The 17,326-nt window shown below is 44.5% G+C and overlaps 1 protein-coding gene across 4 annotated transcripts in view; it reads right to left on the reverse strand.

Moving 5' to 3' along the window:
• The window catches only part of LOC139562487 (serum response factor-like), a 64,274-nt gene extending 47,160 nt beyond the window's left edge, over positions 1 to 17,114 (reverse strand). For 2 of the 4 annotated variants that reach the window (XM_071380214.1, XM_071380212.1), the window contains exon 1: positions 15,994 to 17,114. In XM_071380214.1, the coding sequence (XP_071236315.1) occupies positions 15,994 to 16,617 (624 nt within the window). In that variant the 5' untranslated portion in view covers positions 16,618 to 17,114. The remainder of the gene's footprint in view (positions 1 to 15,993) is intronic. The other 2 variants (XM_071380213.1, XM_071380211.1) reach the window with 1 other exon arrangement.
• Between the last annotated feature and the right edge of the window lie 212 nt (positions 17,115 to 17,326).

The raw sequence follows: 17,326 nt of genomic DNA on the forward strand, positions 1-17,326 counted from the left end.
AGAACATGAGCTCTCCCGCCTTGCCATTCATTACACCAGACACTCACCGTCAGTAGTGTAGTGACCCACAAATAATGCAAAGATCTCGCATCCGAAATTAAACCCACACCGTGCGCTATTCTCACACACACTTATTGTTGCACTCGGGAGTGAACCCTGTGCACTCACTGAGAGAGCCTTTTGATTTACGTCAGTCATCGGTAATGTCCAGGATGCTTCTGGCGGACAGGGAGGGAGATGGAGAGTAGACACTACCATTACCTTAGTGAATACAATTGAAACATTGGCTGATGATTGACTTCATTGCTAGCCGCCGGGCATCATTCTGGCAGACATGCAGAGTAAGGAGGACTAGAGGGCGGCTGTCAAACACAACCAACAATCGTATCCTTGCTTGGGCCGACATCAAATAGCCTATGCGAAATCATACGGTCTATATACTGTTATTAAACTAGAGTGCTGTTCCGGCATGAGCAATCTCTATCGAAACAGAACTAAACGCATCACAGCTTCTTTAAGTTCAATTCTCTTTCAAGGAACTTCCCGATGTCCAGCTTTCAAGGAACTTTCAGACGTCACAAGGTTTTGGAAGTGTGGCCATGCATTCATTTGTTCACTATTGGCCTCAATCATCTCATTTGTAGATATAAATGTACTCCGTTCAGTTAATGTAGCAATTGGACAATGCTGAAGCTACTTATCTAATCATCTTTTGGCTGTAGTGAAATGCAACCCCGCATGAAAAAGGTAGAGGGGCAGAGATGGGTAAGCGCAACTTCCAACACTGTGTCCATCACACTTGCCAGTCCAAGCGGTGCAGGCTTCACCTCTAGAGCTGCGGTGTCAAATGAACGAATAAAAAAGCAAAGATAGCAAGCCTCTGGAGATGTTTTCATGCTCTGCAGAGCAGCGAAGACGAGACCTGTAGTCGCTTCAGTGGGTTCTGCAGAAGCGTTCTCAGAAATGGAGCGAGCGTGCAGCCTCTCAGTAACACTTCCAAAGGATTTCACCATCATTTAAAAACATGGAAATCATCTCAGTGACATGGATGATTTCATGTACAAAGAACTGTGTGGCAAGCTTGTCTCAGCCATCCCACGTCTACAGTATGTGTGTGTCAGGCTGCGTCGGGGTGGCTTGGTCAATACCCAAATGCACAGCTTGATAACTACATCATTTTGAAAATGAGAGAGGAGAAGTTTGTTCATTCCTATTTGTATCCTTTCACTAGCTTGTTTGCTTTAGGTCTCCTGGTTGTTGCAATCCCTGACCCTTGTCGTCAATGTGTGATTATTCTGGCTGTGTGTCTGGGAACGAGGTTGCACACACACACACAGATGTATACAGTACCCTATGTGTATGTGCATATTGTGTATGCTGTCTGTCTGTAAGTGACAGACCCAACATCACGCCCCAGGACAGCCTAGAGAGCAGACACCAGACGGAAGAGGCAATCCACACAGCCAAGGTATTCATGTAAGCTCCCTTTCTGGCCTTACATGTAAAGCTATGTGGCATGTGTACCCATTGAGGACTACACATGGCCTGCTTCAAAAACAGAGCGATGCATAGCTCACACATCCTAACGGTCATACAGATCTATATACACTGTATGAAAACAGTGTACATCTATAGATTAAACCACAGGGGCAGTAGTGAAATCCTGGACACGGAGAACTCAACTTGCTAGAGCGTGTGCGGGCTTGACAGTCCATTTGAATGAACCTGCATATCCTTTTCAGAACCAGTCAGATTACGGATTTAGCAGGCCATCAATTGCAATCGTATCACACGGCCCTGGCCCGCACCCTCAAAGAGATCTGAAACCTGCCCGCTACAGTGCCTTCAGAAAGGATTCATACACCTTGAATTATTCCACATTTTGTTGTGTTACAGCCTGAATTCAAAAAGTATTAAATATCTGTTTTTCTAATCCATCTACACACAATACCCCATAATGACAAAGTGAAAACATGTTTTTGTAAATGTGTGCAAATGTATTGATAATGAAATACCTAATTGACATAAGAACTCGCACCCCTTTGCTAGGACATACCAAATTGAGCTCAGGTGCATCCAATTTCCTTTTATCCTCCTTGAGATGTCACTACAACTTGGAGTCATGAACAGGGCTCCGGGCAGCCGAGCGGAAATGGAGGAAAACTCGCCTCCCTGCGGACCTGGCATCCTTTCACTCCCTCCTCTCTACATTCTCCTCTTCTGTCTCTGCTGCTAAAGCCAATTTCTACCACTCTAAATTCCAAGCATCTGCCTCTAACCCTAGGAAGCTCTTTGCCACCTTCTCCTCCCTCCTGAATCCTCCTCCCCCTCCTCCCCCCTCCTCCCTCTCTGCTGATGACTTCGTCAACCATTTTGAAAAGAAGGTCGACGACATCCGATCCTCGTTTGCTAAGTCAAACGACACCGCTGGTTCTGCTCACACTGCCCTACCCTGTGCTTTGACCTCTTTCTCCCCTCTCTCTCCAGATGAAATCTCGCGTCTTGTGACGGCCGGCCGCCCAACAACCTGCCCGCTTGACCCTATCCCCTCCTCTCTTCTCCAGACCATTTCCGGAGACCTTCTCCCTTACCTCACCTCGCTCATCAACTCATCCTTGACCGCTGGCTACGTCCCTTCCGTCTTCAAGAGAGCGAGAGTTGCACCCCTTCTGAAAAAACCTACACTCGATCCCTCCGATGTCAACAACTACAGACCAGTATCCCTTCTTTCTTTTCTCTCCAAAACTCTTGAACGTGCCGTCCTTGGCCAGCTCTCCTGCTATCTCTCTCAGAATGACCTTCTTGATCCAAATCAGTCAGGTTTCAAGACTAGTCATTCAACTGAGACTGCTCTTCTCTGTGTCACGGAGGCGCTCCGCACTGCTAAAGCTAACTCTCTCTCCTCTGCTCTCATCCTTCTAGACCTATCGGCTGCCTTTGATACTGTGAACCATCAGATCCTCCTCTCCACCCTCTCCGAGCTGGGCATCTCCGGCGCGGCCCACGCTTGGATTGCGTCCTACCTGACAGGTCGCTCCTACCAGGTGGCGTGGCGAGAATCTGTCTCCGCACCACGTGCTCTCACCACTGGTGTCCCCCAGGGCTCTGTTCTAGGCCCTCTCCTATTCTCGCTATACACCAAGTCACTTGGCTCTGTCATATCCTCACATGGTCTCTCCTATCATTGCTATGCAGACGACACACAATTAATCTTCTCCTTTCCCCCCTCTGATAACCAGGTGGTGAATCGCATCTCTGCATGTCTGGCAGACATATCAGTGTGGATGACGGATCACCACCTCAAGCTGAACCTCGGCAAGACGGAGCTGCTCTTCCTCCCGGGGAAGGACTGCCCGTTCCATGATCTCGCCATCACGGTTGACAACTCCATTGTGTCCTCCTCCCAGAGTGCTAAGAACCTTGGCGTGATCCTGGACAACACCCTGTCGTTCTCAACTAACATCAAGGCGGTGACCCGTTCCTGTAGGTTCATGCTCTACAACATTCGCAGAGTACGACCCTGCCTCACGCAGGAAGCGGCGCAGGTCCTAATCCAGGCACTTGTCATCTCCCGTCTGGATTACTGCAACTCGCTGTTGGCTGGGCTCCCTGCCTGTGCCATTAAACCCCTACAACTCATCCAGAACGCCGCAGCCCGTCTGGTGTTCAACTTTCCTAAGTTCTCTCACGTCACCCCGCTCCTCCGCTCTCTCCACTGGCTTCCAGTTGAAGCTCGCATCCGCTACAAGACCATGGTGCTTGCCTACGGAGCTGTGAGGGGAACGGCACCTCCGTACCTTCAGGCTCTGATCAGGCCCTACACCCAAACAAGGGCACTGCGTTCATCCACCTCTGGCCTGCTCGCCTCCCTACCTCTGAGGAAGTACAGTTCCCGCTCAGCCCAGTCAAAACTGTTCGCTGCTCTGGCACCCCAATGGTGGAACAAACTCCCTCACGACGCCAGGTCAGCGGAGTCAATCACCACCTTCCGGAGACACCTGAAACCCCACCTCTTTAAGGAATACCTAGGATAGGATAAAGTAATCCTTCTAACCCCCCCCCCTTAAAAGAGTTAGATGCACTATTGTAAAGTGGTTGTTCCACTGGATATCATAAGGTGAATGCACCAATTTGTAAGTCGCTCTGGATAAGAGCGTCTGCTAAATGACTTAAATGTAAATGTAAATGAGTCCACCTGTGACCAATTCAACTGTTTGGATGTGATTTAGGAAGAAACACACGTGTCTGTATAAGGCCCCACAGTTGAAAGTGCATGTCAGAACAGAAACTATACCATAAAGTCCAAGAAGCTGTCCGTATATCTCAGAGATTGTGTTGAGGAATACAGTACCAGTCAAAAATTTGGACACACCTACTCATTCAAGGGTTTCCTTTATTTTTACTATTTTCTACCTTATAAAATAATAGTGAAGACTACAAAACTATGAAATTACACATATGGTAGTAACCAAAAAAAGTGTTAAACAAATCCAAATAGATTTTATATTCTTCAAAGTAGCCACCTTTTGCCTTGATGACAGCTTTGCACACTGGCATTCTCTCAACAAGCTTCACCTGGAATGCTTTTACAACAGTATTGAAGGAGTTCCCTCATATGCTGAGCACTTGTTGGCTGCTTTACATTCACTCTGCGGTCCGACTCATCTCAAACCATCTCATTTTGGTTGAGGTCAGGTGATTGTGGAGGCCAGGTCATCTGATGCAGCACTCTCCACCATTCTCCTTCTTGGTCAAATAGCCCTTACACAGCCTGGAGGTGTGTTGGGTCATTGTCCTGTTGAAAAACAAATGATAGCCCAAACCAGATGGGATGGCGTATCGATGCAGAATGCTGTGGTAGCATTTATTTCGGCTGCAATTTCTAAGGCTGGTAACTCTAATGAACTTATCCTCTGCAGCAGAGGTAACTCTGGGTCATCCTTTCCTGTGGCCAGTTTCATCATAGCGATTGATGGTTTTTGCGACTGTACTTGAAGAAACTTTAAAAGTTCTTGACTGGACCTTTACGTAATAATGGACTGTCGTTTCTCTTTGCTTATTTGAGCTGTTCTTGCCATAATATGGACTTGGTCTATCTTCTGTATACCACCCCTCACCCTGTCACAACACAACTGATTGGCTCAAACGCGTTATGAACTTTTAACAAGGCACACCTGTTAATTGAAATGCATTCCAGGAAGCTACCTCATGAAGCTGGTTGAGAGAATGGCAAGCGTGTGCAAAGCTGTCATCAAGGCAAAGGGTGGCTACTTTGAAGAATCTAAAATATATTTTGATTTGTTTAACACTTTGGGATACTACATGATTCCATATGTGTTATTTCATAGTTTTGATGTCTTCACTATTATTCTACAATATAGAAAATCGTAAAAATAAAGAAAAACCCTGCAATGAAAAGGTGTGTCCAAACTTCTGACTAGTACTGTATATCTGGGGAAGGGTATAAAACAATTTCTAGAGAGTTGAACGTTTCCAAGAGCACAGTGTTATCCATCATTGGGAAATTGAAAAACATTTGGAACTAACCAGACTAAGCCTACAGCTGGCCGTCTGACCAAACTGGGAAACCGGGCAAGAAGGACCTTGGTCAGGGAGGTGACCAAGAACCCAATGACAACTCTGACAGTTCCTTGGCTGAGATGGGAGAAACTGCCATAAGGACAACAGTCTCTACAGCAAATCAAGTTGTATTAGTCACATGCGCCGAATAGAACAGATGTAGAACTTACCATGAAACGCTTACTTACAAGCCCTTAACCAACAATTCAGTTAAGAAAAAATATTTACAAAATAAACTAAAAGTAACAAATAAAAGAGCAACAATAAAATAACAATAATGAGGCTACATACTGGGGGTACCAGTACTGAGGCAATGTGCGGGGGCACAGGTTAGTCGAGGTCATTGAGGTAATGTAAAGTACCAGTCAAAAGTTGACACACCTTACTATTTTCTACATTGTAAAATAATAGGGAAGACATCAAATCTAAGAAATAACACATATGGAATCATGTAGAAACCCAAAAAATATATTTTATATTTGAGATTCTTCAAAGTAGCCACACTTTGCCTTGATGACGGCTTTGCACACTTTTGGCATTCTCTCAACCAGCTTCATGAAGCAGTCACCTAGAATGCATTTCAATTAACAGGTGTGCCTTGTTAAAAATGTTTTGGGGAATTTATTTCCTTCTTAATGCGTTTGAGCCAATCAGTTGTGTTGTGACAAGGTATGGGTGGTATACAGAAGATAGCCCTATTTGGTAAAAGACCAAGAACAGCTCAAATAAGCAAAGAGAAACGACAGTCCATCATTACTTTAAGACATGAAGGTCAGCCAATGCAGAAAATGTCAAGAACTTTTAAAGTTTCTTCAAGTGCAGTCGCAAAAACCATCAAGCGCTATGATGAAATTAGCTCTCGTGAGGACCGCCACAGGAAAGGAAGACCCAGAGTTACCTCTGCTGCAGAGGATAAGTTCATTAGAGAGTTACCAGCCTCAGAAATTGCAGCCCAAATAAATGCTTCACAGAGTTCACGTAACAGACACATCAACATCAACTGTTCAGAGGAGACTGTGTGAATCAGGTCTTCATGGTCAAATTGCTGCAAAGAAACGACTACTAAAGGACACCAATAATAAGAAGAGACTTGCATGGGCCAAGAAACACAAGCAATGGACATTAGACCAGTGGAAATCTGTCCTTTGGTCTGATGAGTCCAAATTTTAGATTTTTGGTTCCAACAGCCGTTTCTTTGTGAGACGCAGAGTAGGTGAACGGATTATCTCTGCACGTGTTGTTCCCACCGTGAAGCATGGAGGAGATGTGGGGGTGCTTTGCTGGTGACACTGTCATTGATTTATTTAGAATTCAAGGCACACTTAACCAGCATGGCTACCACAGCACTCTCCAGCGATACGCCATCCCATCTGGTTTGAGCTTAGTGGGACTATCATTTGTTTTTCAACAAGACAATGACCCAAAACACACTTCCAGGCTGTGTAAGGGCTATTTGACCAAGAAGGAGAGTGATGGAGTGTGGCATTATTGTGACCCATGACCATTATTGTGACCCATGACCAGCCTTTCAAAGCACTTCATGGCTACAGGCGTGAATGCTACGGGTCGGTAGCCATTTAGGCTAGTAACCTTGGAGTTCTTGGGTACAGACAATATGGTGGTCTGCTTGAAACGTAGGTATTACAGACTCGACCAGGGACAGGTTGAAAATGTTAGTGAAGACACTTGCCAGTTGGTCAGCGCATGCTCGGAGTACACGTCCTGTTAATCAGTCTGGCCCCGCGGCCTTGTGTATGTTGATCGGTTTAAAGGTCTTACTCACATTGGCTACGGCGAGCGTAAACACAGTCATCCTTAACAGCTGGTGCTCTCATGGATGCTTCAGTGTTGCTTGCCTCGAAGCGTGCATAGAAGTCGTTTAGCTCGTCTGGTAGGCTTGTGTCACTGGGCAGCTCACGGCTAGGCTTCCCTTTGTAGTCCGTAATAGTTTGATTGCTCTGCCACATTCAACGAGCGTCAGGCCAGGTGTAGTAGGATTCAATCTTAGTCCTGTATTAAGGCTTTGCCTATTTGATGGTTCGTCTGAGGGCATAGCGGGATTTATCAAAAGTGTCCGGGTTAGAGTCCTGCTCATTGAAAGAGGCAGCTCTACCCTTTTGCTCAGTGTGGATGTTGCCTGTAATCCATGGCTTCTGGTTGGGGTATGTACAGTTGAAGTCGGAAGTTAACATTCACTTAGGTTGGAGTCATTAAAACTCGTTATTCAACCACTCCACAAATTTCTTGTTAATCAAACTATAGTTTCAGTGGGTCAGAATTCCAGTGAGTCAGAAGTTTACATACACTAAGTTGACTGTGCCTTTAAACAGCTTGGAAAATTCCAGAAAATGATGTCATGGCTTTAGAAGCTTCTGATAGGCTAATTGACATCATTAGAGTCAATTGGAGGTGTACCTGTGGATGTATTTCAAGGCCTACCTTCAAACTCGGTGCCTCTTTGCTTGACATCATAGGAAAATCAAAAGAAATCAGCCAAGACCTCAGAAAAAAATTGTAGACTTCCACAAGTCTGGTTCATCCTTGGGAGCAATTTCCAAACACCTGAAGGTACCACGTTCATCTGTACAAACAATAGTACGCAACTATAAACACCATGAACTACGCAGCAGTCATACCGCTCAGGAAGGAGACGCGTTCCGTCTCCTAGAGATGAACGTACATTGGTGCGAAAAGTGCAAATCAATCCCAGAACAACAGCAAAGGACCTTGTGAAGATGCTGGAGGCAACAGGTACAAAGATATCTATATCCCCAGTAAAACGAGTCCTATATTGACATAACCTGAAAGGCCGCTCAGCAAGGAAGAAGCCTCTGCTCCAAAACCGCCATAAAAAAGCCAAACTACGGTTTGCAACTGCACATGGGGACAAAGATCGTACTTTTTGGAGAACTGTCCTCTGGTCTGATGAAATAAAAATAGAACTGTTTGGCCATAATGACCATCGTTATGTTTGGAGGAAAAAGGGGGAGGCTTGCAAGCCGAAGAACACCATCCCAACAGTGACGCACGGGGACTGGTGCTGCAGGAGGGACTGGTGCACTTCAAAATAAGTGGCATCATGGGGAACGAAAATTATGTGGATATATTGAAGCAACATCTCAAGACATCAGTCAGGAAGTTAAAACTTGGTCGCAAATGGGTCTTCCAAATGGACAATGACCCCAAGCATACTTCCAAAGTTGTGGCAAAATGGTTTAAGGACAACAAAGTCAAGGTATTGGAGTGGCCATCACAAAGCCCTGACCTCAATCCTGTAGAACATTTGTGGGCAGAACTGAAAAAGTGTGCGCGAGCAAAGAGGCCAACAAACCTGACTCAGTTACACCAGCTCTGTCAGGAGGAATGGGCCAAAATTCACCCAACTTATTGTGGGAAGCTTGTGGAAGGCTTCCCGAAACGTTTGACCCAAGTTAAACAATTTAAAGGCAATGCTACCAAATACTAATTGAGTGTAGGTAAACTTCTGACCCACTGGGAATGTGATGAAAGAAATAAAAGCTAAAATAAATCACTCGCTCTACTATTATTCTGACATTTCACATTCTTAAAACAAAGTGGTGATCCTAACTGACCTGAGACAGAGAATTTTTATTAGGATTAAATGTCAGGAATTGTGAGAAACTGAGTATTTGTATTTGGCTAAGGTGTATGTAAACTTCCGACGTCAACTGTACGTACAGTCACTGTTGGGACAACACCATCGATGCACTTATTGATGAAGCTGGTGACTGATGTGGTGTACTCCTGAATGCCATCGGAGTCCCGGAACATACAGTGCATTCGGAAAGTATTCAGACCCCTTCTCTTTTTCCACATTTCATTACAACCTTATTCTAAAATTGATTAAATAAATGTTTTTAATCAATCTACACACAACACTCCATAATGACAAAGAGAAAACCGTTTTTTAGAAATGTCAGCATATTAAAAACAGAAATACTCAAACCCTTTGCAATGAGACTCGAAATTGAGCTCAGGTCTATCCTGTTTCAATTGATCATCCTTGAGATGTTTCTACAACTTGGAGTCCACCTGTGGTAAATCCAATTGTTTGGACATGATTTGGAAAGGCACACACTTGTCTACATAAAGGTCCCATAGTTGATCAAAAACCAAGCCATGAGGTCTAAGGAATTGTCTGTGGAGCACCGAGACAGGATTATGTCGAGGCACAGACCTGTGGAGGGGGGAGAAAAAAAATTCTGCAGCATTGAAGGTCCCCAAGAACACAGTGGCCTCCATCATCATTCTTAAATAGAAGAAGTTTGGAACTACCAAGACTCTTCTTAGAGCTGGCCGCCCGGCCAAACTGAGCAATCGGGGAAGAAGATTTATATAAGTAAATCAAGAAACCGATGGTCACTCTGACAGAGCTCCAGAGTTCCTCTGTGGAGATGGGAGAACTTTCCAGATGGACAACCATCTCTGCAGCACTCCACCAATCACACCTTTATGGTAGAGTGGTCAGATGGAAGCCACTCTTCAGTAAAAAGGCACATGACAGCCCACTTAGAGTTTGTCAAAAGCAACCTAAAATGACTCAGACCATGAGAAACCAGATTCTCTGGTCTGATTAAACCAAGATTGAACTCTTTGGCCTGAATGCCAAGTGTCACGTCTGGAGGAAACCTGGCACCACCGCTACGGTGAAGCATGGTGGTGGCAGCATCATGACGTGGGAATGTTTTTCAGTGGCAGGGACTGGGAGACTAGTCAGGGTTGAGGGAAAGATGAACAGAGAAAAGTACAGAGAGATCCTTGATGAATACCTGAGCGCTCTGGAGCAGGTTCTCAGACTGGGGGCGAAGGTTCACCTTCCAACAAGACAATGACCCTAATCACACAGCCAAGACAACGCAGGAGTGGCTTCGGGACAAGTCTCTGAAAGTCCTTGCGTGGCCAAGCCAAAGCTCGGACTTTAACACGATCGAACATCGCTGGAAATAGCTGTGCAGCGACGCTCCCCATTCAATCTGACAGAGCTTGAGAAGATCTGCATAGAAGAATGGGGGAAGTCCCCAAATACAGGTGTGCCAAACTTGTAGTGTCATACCCAAGAAGACTTGAGGCTGTAATCGCTGCCAAAAGTGCTTCAACAAAGTACTAAGTAAAGGTTCTGAATACTTTCGTAAATGTCATATATGTTTTTTGCTGTCATTATGGGGTACGTGTGTAGATTGCTGAGGGGGAAAAAATTATACATTTTAGAATAAGGCTGTGGAAAAAGTCAATGGGTCTAAATACTTTCCAAATGCACTGTATTCCAGTCTGTGCTAGCAAAACTGTCCTGTAGCTTAGCATCTGCTTCATCTGACCACTTCCGTATTGAGCGAGTCACTGGTACTTCCTGCTTTAGTTTTTGCTTGTAAGAAGGAATCAGATTTGCCAAATGGAGGGCGAGAGAGAGCTTTGTATGTATATCTGTGTGTAGTAAAGGTGGTCTAGAATTGTTTTTCCCTCTGGATGCACATGTAACATGCTAGTAGAAATTAGGTAAAACGGATTTAAGTTTCCCTGCATTTAATTCCCTGGCCACTAGGAGCGTCGCCTCTGGGTGAGCATTTTCTTGTTTGCTTATGGCTTTATACAGCTTGTTGAGTGCGGTCAGTGCCAGCATCGGTTAGTGGTGGTAAAAAGACAGCTACGAAAAATATAGATCAACTCTTGGTAAATGGTGTGGTCTACAGCTTATCAAGAGATACTCTACCTCAGGCAAGACTTCCTTAATATATTAGATTTCGTACGCCAGCTGTTATTTACAAATAGACACAGACCGCCACCCCTTGTCTTACAGGAAACAGCTGTTCGTTCTTGCCGATGCAGAGACAAAACAGCCAACTGTATATAATCCATGTCGTCGTTCAGCCACAACTCGGTGAAACATAAGATATTACAGTTTTTAATATCCTGTTGTTAGGATAGTCTTGAACGGAGCTCATCCAGTTTATTCTCCAATGATTGCACAATGGCCAATAGGGCGGATGGTAGAGGTGGGTTATCCACTTGCCGACGAATTCTAAAAAGGGCACCCGGACCTGCATCCCCTGTATCGGTATCTTTTCTTCATGCGAATGACGGGGATTTTGGCCTGTCCATATCTGGAGTAAATCCTTCGCGTCCAACACGTTAAAAAAATATTCTTCCAGTTTGAGGTGAGTAAACGCTGTTCTGATATCCAGAAGCTCTTTTTGGTCATAAGAGATGGTGGCAGAAGCATTATGTACCAAATAAGTTACAAACAGCGTGGGGGAAAAAAACACACAAAATAGCGCAATTGGTTAGGAGCCGGTAAAACGTCAGCTATCTCCTCCGACGCCATTCTCTCATGTACTTCACCAATCTGGGCTTTATGAGAGAGTGGCCAGACGGAAGCTGCACCTGAGAAAAAGGCACGACAGAACACTTGGGAGTTTGCTAAAAGGCACGTGAAAGACTGATCATAAGGCAAAATATTATGTGATCTGTGACACAAATGTAACTATTTGGCCTGAATGCAAAGCGCTAAGTCTGGAGAAAACCAGGCACAGCTCATCACCCGTCTAACACCATCCCTACCGTGGTGGTGGCAGCATCATGCTATGGGGATGCTTATGAGCGGCAGGGACTGGGAGACTGGTAAGGATGGAAGGAACAATGAATGGAACCAAATACAGGCAAATCCTTGATGAGAACCTGCTTCAGAATGCAAACAACCTTAGACTGGGGCAAAGATTTATATTCCAACAGGACAATGACCCCAAGCACACAGCCAAAGCAACACTGGAATGGTTTCGGAACAAGAATGTGAAAATCCTTGAGTGGCCCAGCCAAAGCCCAGACTTGAATCCGATTAAATCTGTGGAAAGACTTGAAGATTGCTCTTCACCGCCGCTCTCCATCTAACTTAACAGAGCTTGAGAAAATCTGCAAGGTAGAATGGGAGAAAATCCCCAAATCCAGGATGTGCAAAGCTGATACAGACATACCCAAGATGACTCAAAGCTGTAATTGCCACCTAAGGTGCTTCTACAAAGTATTGACTCAGGGGTGTGAATACATATGTAAATTAGACAGTTCTGTACTTCAATTTCCATAAAATGTGCAACACTTTCTAAAAACATGTTTTCACTTTGTCATTATGGGATATTGTGTGTAGATGGGTGAGAGAAAAATACATTTGAATCTATTTTGAATTCAGGCTGTAACAACAAAACGTGGAAGAAGTCAAATTGTAAAAATAATTTCTGAAGGCACTGTAAATCCTGTCATACTTTGTCATAACCTGACTCAAGGCACAGAACAATCATGCAGCCCACTGTACAATACAGAAACCTCCGTTTCCACGACAACAAAGGAGGATGCCAAAGGGAAGAAAGCACAAGCAAAGCAGGGACTTGCTCATCCGTCAGATGAGATCAAACAATGCAGTGGTATCCCAATTATTTTGGAGAAACAATCCAAAAAGACTGTTTGTCTGCATTTGCAGCAGTTCTCCAACTTATCTTTTGTGAGAGAGATAACAGATGCCTCTTGGCTCGACAAAGCGCTGATCTGCCTCAGACATACGGTACTGTCTGAATTGAAACATAATGAGTGATCTTGGATACGATGGTACAGAGAATAGTGAGTGGCGTACATTCCATGTGCATGCTTGGATACTAGAGCCTTCATGGTACGTAGTAGAACTGATGACGGGTTATGAACCCACTGAATCAGTGACTTGTCCAGAACATTTTGATTGGGATGGCCAAGGTGGGGCACAGATTTCACAAAATGTTCCATTCCAAGAGTAAATCACTTTTCTCCTGGTTAACCCGGTATTTCCCACCAAAACTGGAAGTGTCATTCAAAAGCATTATATAAAGCATATAAATAGGCCTATGTCTGGATTAGATTAGAGGTTTGATTGAAAATTCAGGCCTGATGCTACCTGAGCCATACATTAAACACATTTTGTGGGCCCTACATTAAAGATATTTAATGATCCCAAGCCCCCGGAAAAAAAATAATAATTGTGCTGTTATCCAATACATATAGTTTATGATATAGGCTACTGTACATTACGCACGACAGAAAAACATAAAAGCCCATAGATGTAGCTAGCTACAACACATTCGGAAATTATTCAGACCCCTTGACTTTTTCCACATTTTGTTACTGTACGTTACAGCCTTATTCTAAAATTGATTAAATTGCTGTTTATCCCCCCTCATCAATCTACACACATTACGCCATAATGACAAAGCAAAAACAGGTTCATAGAATTTTTTACAAATGTATAAAAAAATATATAAGAAAACAACATTTACATAAGTATTCTGACCCTTTACTCAGTACTTTGTTGAAGCACCTTTGGCAGCAATTACAGCCATGTGTCTTCTTGGGTAAGACACTACAAGCTTGGCACACCTGTATCCGGGGGGTTTCTCCCATTCTTCTCTGCAGATCCTTTTAAGTACTGTCAGGTTGGATGGGGAGCGTCGCTGCACAGCTATTTTAAGGTCTCTCCATAGAAAGCACACACATCCCAGCGTCACTCCACTTTTCTTTTCGCTGCAGCTAGCAACTGGAACAAGTTGTGGGGGGAAAAAAACACTCAAACTGGACAGTTTTATCTCCATCTCTTCATTCAAAGACTCTATCATGGACACTAACTGACAGTTGTGGCTGCTTCGCCTGATGTATTGTTGTCTCTACCTTCTTGTCCTTTGTGCTGTTGTCTTCGCCCAATAATGTTTGTACCATGTTTTGTGCTGCTACCATGTTGTGCTGCTGTCATGTTCTGTCAGAGTTACCATCGGGTTCGTGGTCACCCCCGTGACCAAGGCCCTTCTCCCCCGATTGCTCAGTTTGGCCGGGAGGCCAGCTATAGGAAGAGTCTTGGTGGTTCCAAACTTCTTCCATTTAAGAGTGATGGAGGCCACTGTGTTCTTGGCGACCTTCAATGCTGCAGACATTTTTGGTACCCTTACACAGATCTGTGCGACACAATACTGTCTCGTAGCTCTACGGAAAATGTCTTTGACCTCATGGCTTGGTTTTTGTTCTGACATGCACTGTCAACTGTGGGACCTTATATAGACAGGTGTGTGCCTTTCCAAATCATGTCCAATCAATTGAATTTACCACAGGTGGACTCCAATCAAGTTGTAGAAACATCTCAAGGATGATCAATGGAAACAGGATGCACCTGAGCTCAATTTCCAGGCTCATAGCAAAGGGTCTGAATACTTATGTAAATAAGGTATCTGTTTTGTTATTTTTAATATATTGAAAGAAATTAAATACGTTTCACTTTGTCATTATGGGGTATTGTGTGTAGATTGATGGAAAAAAATATGTAATCACTTTTAGAATACGGCTGTAATGTAACAACATGTGGAAAAAAGGGGCCTGAATACTTTCTGATTGCACTGTATCTGATGCTGTCTTGCCAAAAAGAATGACATCATTGTATTTTTGTCCAAACAGCATTACATGCTGACTACACCGGCCACAACTTCAGATGGGGTTTTCACTTTCAGACCTCCTCTGATGACTTACTGTATGACAGAGAGCTAGAGCATGATGGAAGCATCACGTGTTCCTTACAGTGGTGCAGTGGCCTGTTTAGTCTGCCTAGTGCCCTTTGACTGACCTCTGACCCTGGGGTTTAATCATCTGTTGGCTCTTCCCTTACACACTTTAGGCCAGGGGGTCTGTGATCTGAACTGCTGACCAAAGGCTGCAGTAGTGAATGTACAGTAGTGAGTGAGTGTTTAGTAATATACCAACGTTAGTTTGCAGTACTCCTACATCTTATTTTACTCGATTAGGTATTATAGTTACGTTAAAGGTTGAATGAGAAACATTCAATGTACTGAGCACAAACTGCTCTTTGAAAATATGATTCAATTAATATAAATTGAAAATAGTTTGCTAAAAACTATAATATTTCTACATTTAGATTGCACGTGTGTTACTGCACTAGGCCTCCTGGACACGGAGGTGTGTATGTAGAGGGTCATGGTCAGAAATCGTAATGTCAGTAGCTCTAGTCTATTTAAAGGACAGAGCCAGTCATGACTGTTGTGGCCTCCAGTCACTCAGGGCCAGGGCAGAGATGACATGTCCCACTTGGTTATTTACACATTATGTCTGGGAGTCTTATTACATCAGGTTATGACAAATTATGTGTGTGATTTTGGGTTGAATGGGCCTTCCACTGGTTAAAAAACATAAGTCAGTGACACAAGGGAAGGTTATTGTACAAGAAAGTTGAGACATGTACCTAATGATTACATTATCTGTCAGTGTAGTCTATAGATGCCCCATACACATCAATCAATGCCACATCTTGTATGACCAAGTGACACACTTTGGAGTGGACACTACAGTGTCCCATCACACCTGAGTGTCACTGTTATCACTCACCTTCTTCATTATACCGGTCTTCCTCTTGCTAAAAGTGGTGTATCGCCTCAATTTGTTGTCGATGAATTCCATTTTTATCTTCACGCGCCCACGTGTCTTCTTCCCTGGCTTTGCACCAGCAACACCTTGGGGGACCACACCATAACCCCCCGACTGTATCCCGGCCCCCTGCCCTGTCTCCGTAGCCTCCATCTCCAGTCTCTCCCGCTTTACACTTCTTCTGTTGTCCCCAATTGAACCCATCGGATCGTCATCATCCCCCGAGTCAGAATCAGCGTCCGACCCACTGCACCCCATTGGAGCACACTCTTTGTCCGGGTCGTACCGGCTGCCTCCGCGAACCCCAATTCCCATGTTCAGACCGATGCCTCCCTGAGCAGCGGTCTGTGGAATCGTCGGTCCCGTCCCGTTCCCTGGTCTCGCCCCACCTCTTGCACCCACCCCTGGACTGTTGCCCCCCAACATCCCAACCGCACTGATACTGTCGCTGACCCGAGTTTTCGATTGCCTTGCTCTGACCAACACAGGGCGAATCCCAATCACCCCAGAACCGTGACCTGTGTTAGCCCTGAAAGACGCTGACCCGTTTCCAGATTGTGCTGATCCAGCCTGGCTTGGTAGCATTCTAGTTAGAGGACCCGGTCCCTGAAATCGTCAGCCCACTGCTGGAGCGCGGGTCAGTAAAAATTACAGCACAGTTCATACAACCCAACCACCAAAAAGGTAAACAAACAACGAAATTGCGGACATTGCAAAATTGTCATCTGTTTGAAACCACTAAAGCAAACTTTCAAAAGTGATGCTGCCCCTGAGACCTTTCAGCCAGATTCAGTTTAGCTCAACCTCCTCTATTTCCAAAACTCAGAGCACTTTCTCAAAAAAAGGGTAAATCGAAGAGAGCATTCGTTATTACTCCGCCATGTCATGTAGTTCACACCATAATCGCGTAAAATGTCGTCGGTATCCGCCTTCAATTCACAAAGGCTGCAGATATTTAATAGAATATCACGCAATATCAGTCTTGCAGTCGTGCATTTTCACACAAAACTGATGTATTTTTTAAATAACGTATCCGAGAGCGGTCTACAACCCAAGATCTACTTTCCTCCTTATAAAGAGATACAATGTTTCCTTTTATGGAGTTGCATCTCCTTATTTGGTGAGTCACAGCGTCGTCTACGGATTGGCCGATTGGGATCTAGGTTGAGCTACCATTGGTCAATATGGCATGTTCATTAGAATAAATACCAAAATGGTTGCTGTACACTGTGGTCAGGCAAGGGGATGTTGGTCTTCTTCCGATGCGTAACTCGGAACTCAGACATTTCCGACT

The sequence above is a fragment of the Salvelinus alpinus genome, chromosome 32 (genome assembly GCF_045679555.1).
Source record: "Salvelinus alpinus chromosome 32, SLU_Salpinus.1, whole genome shotgun sequence".
NCBI lineage: Eukaryota > Metazoa > Chordata > Actinopteri > Salmoniformes > Salmonidae > Salvelinus > Salvelinus alpinus.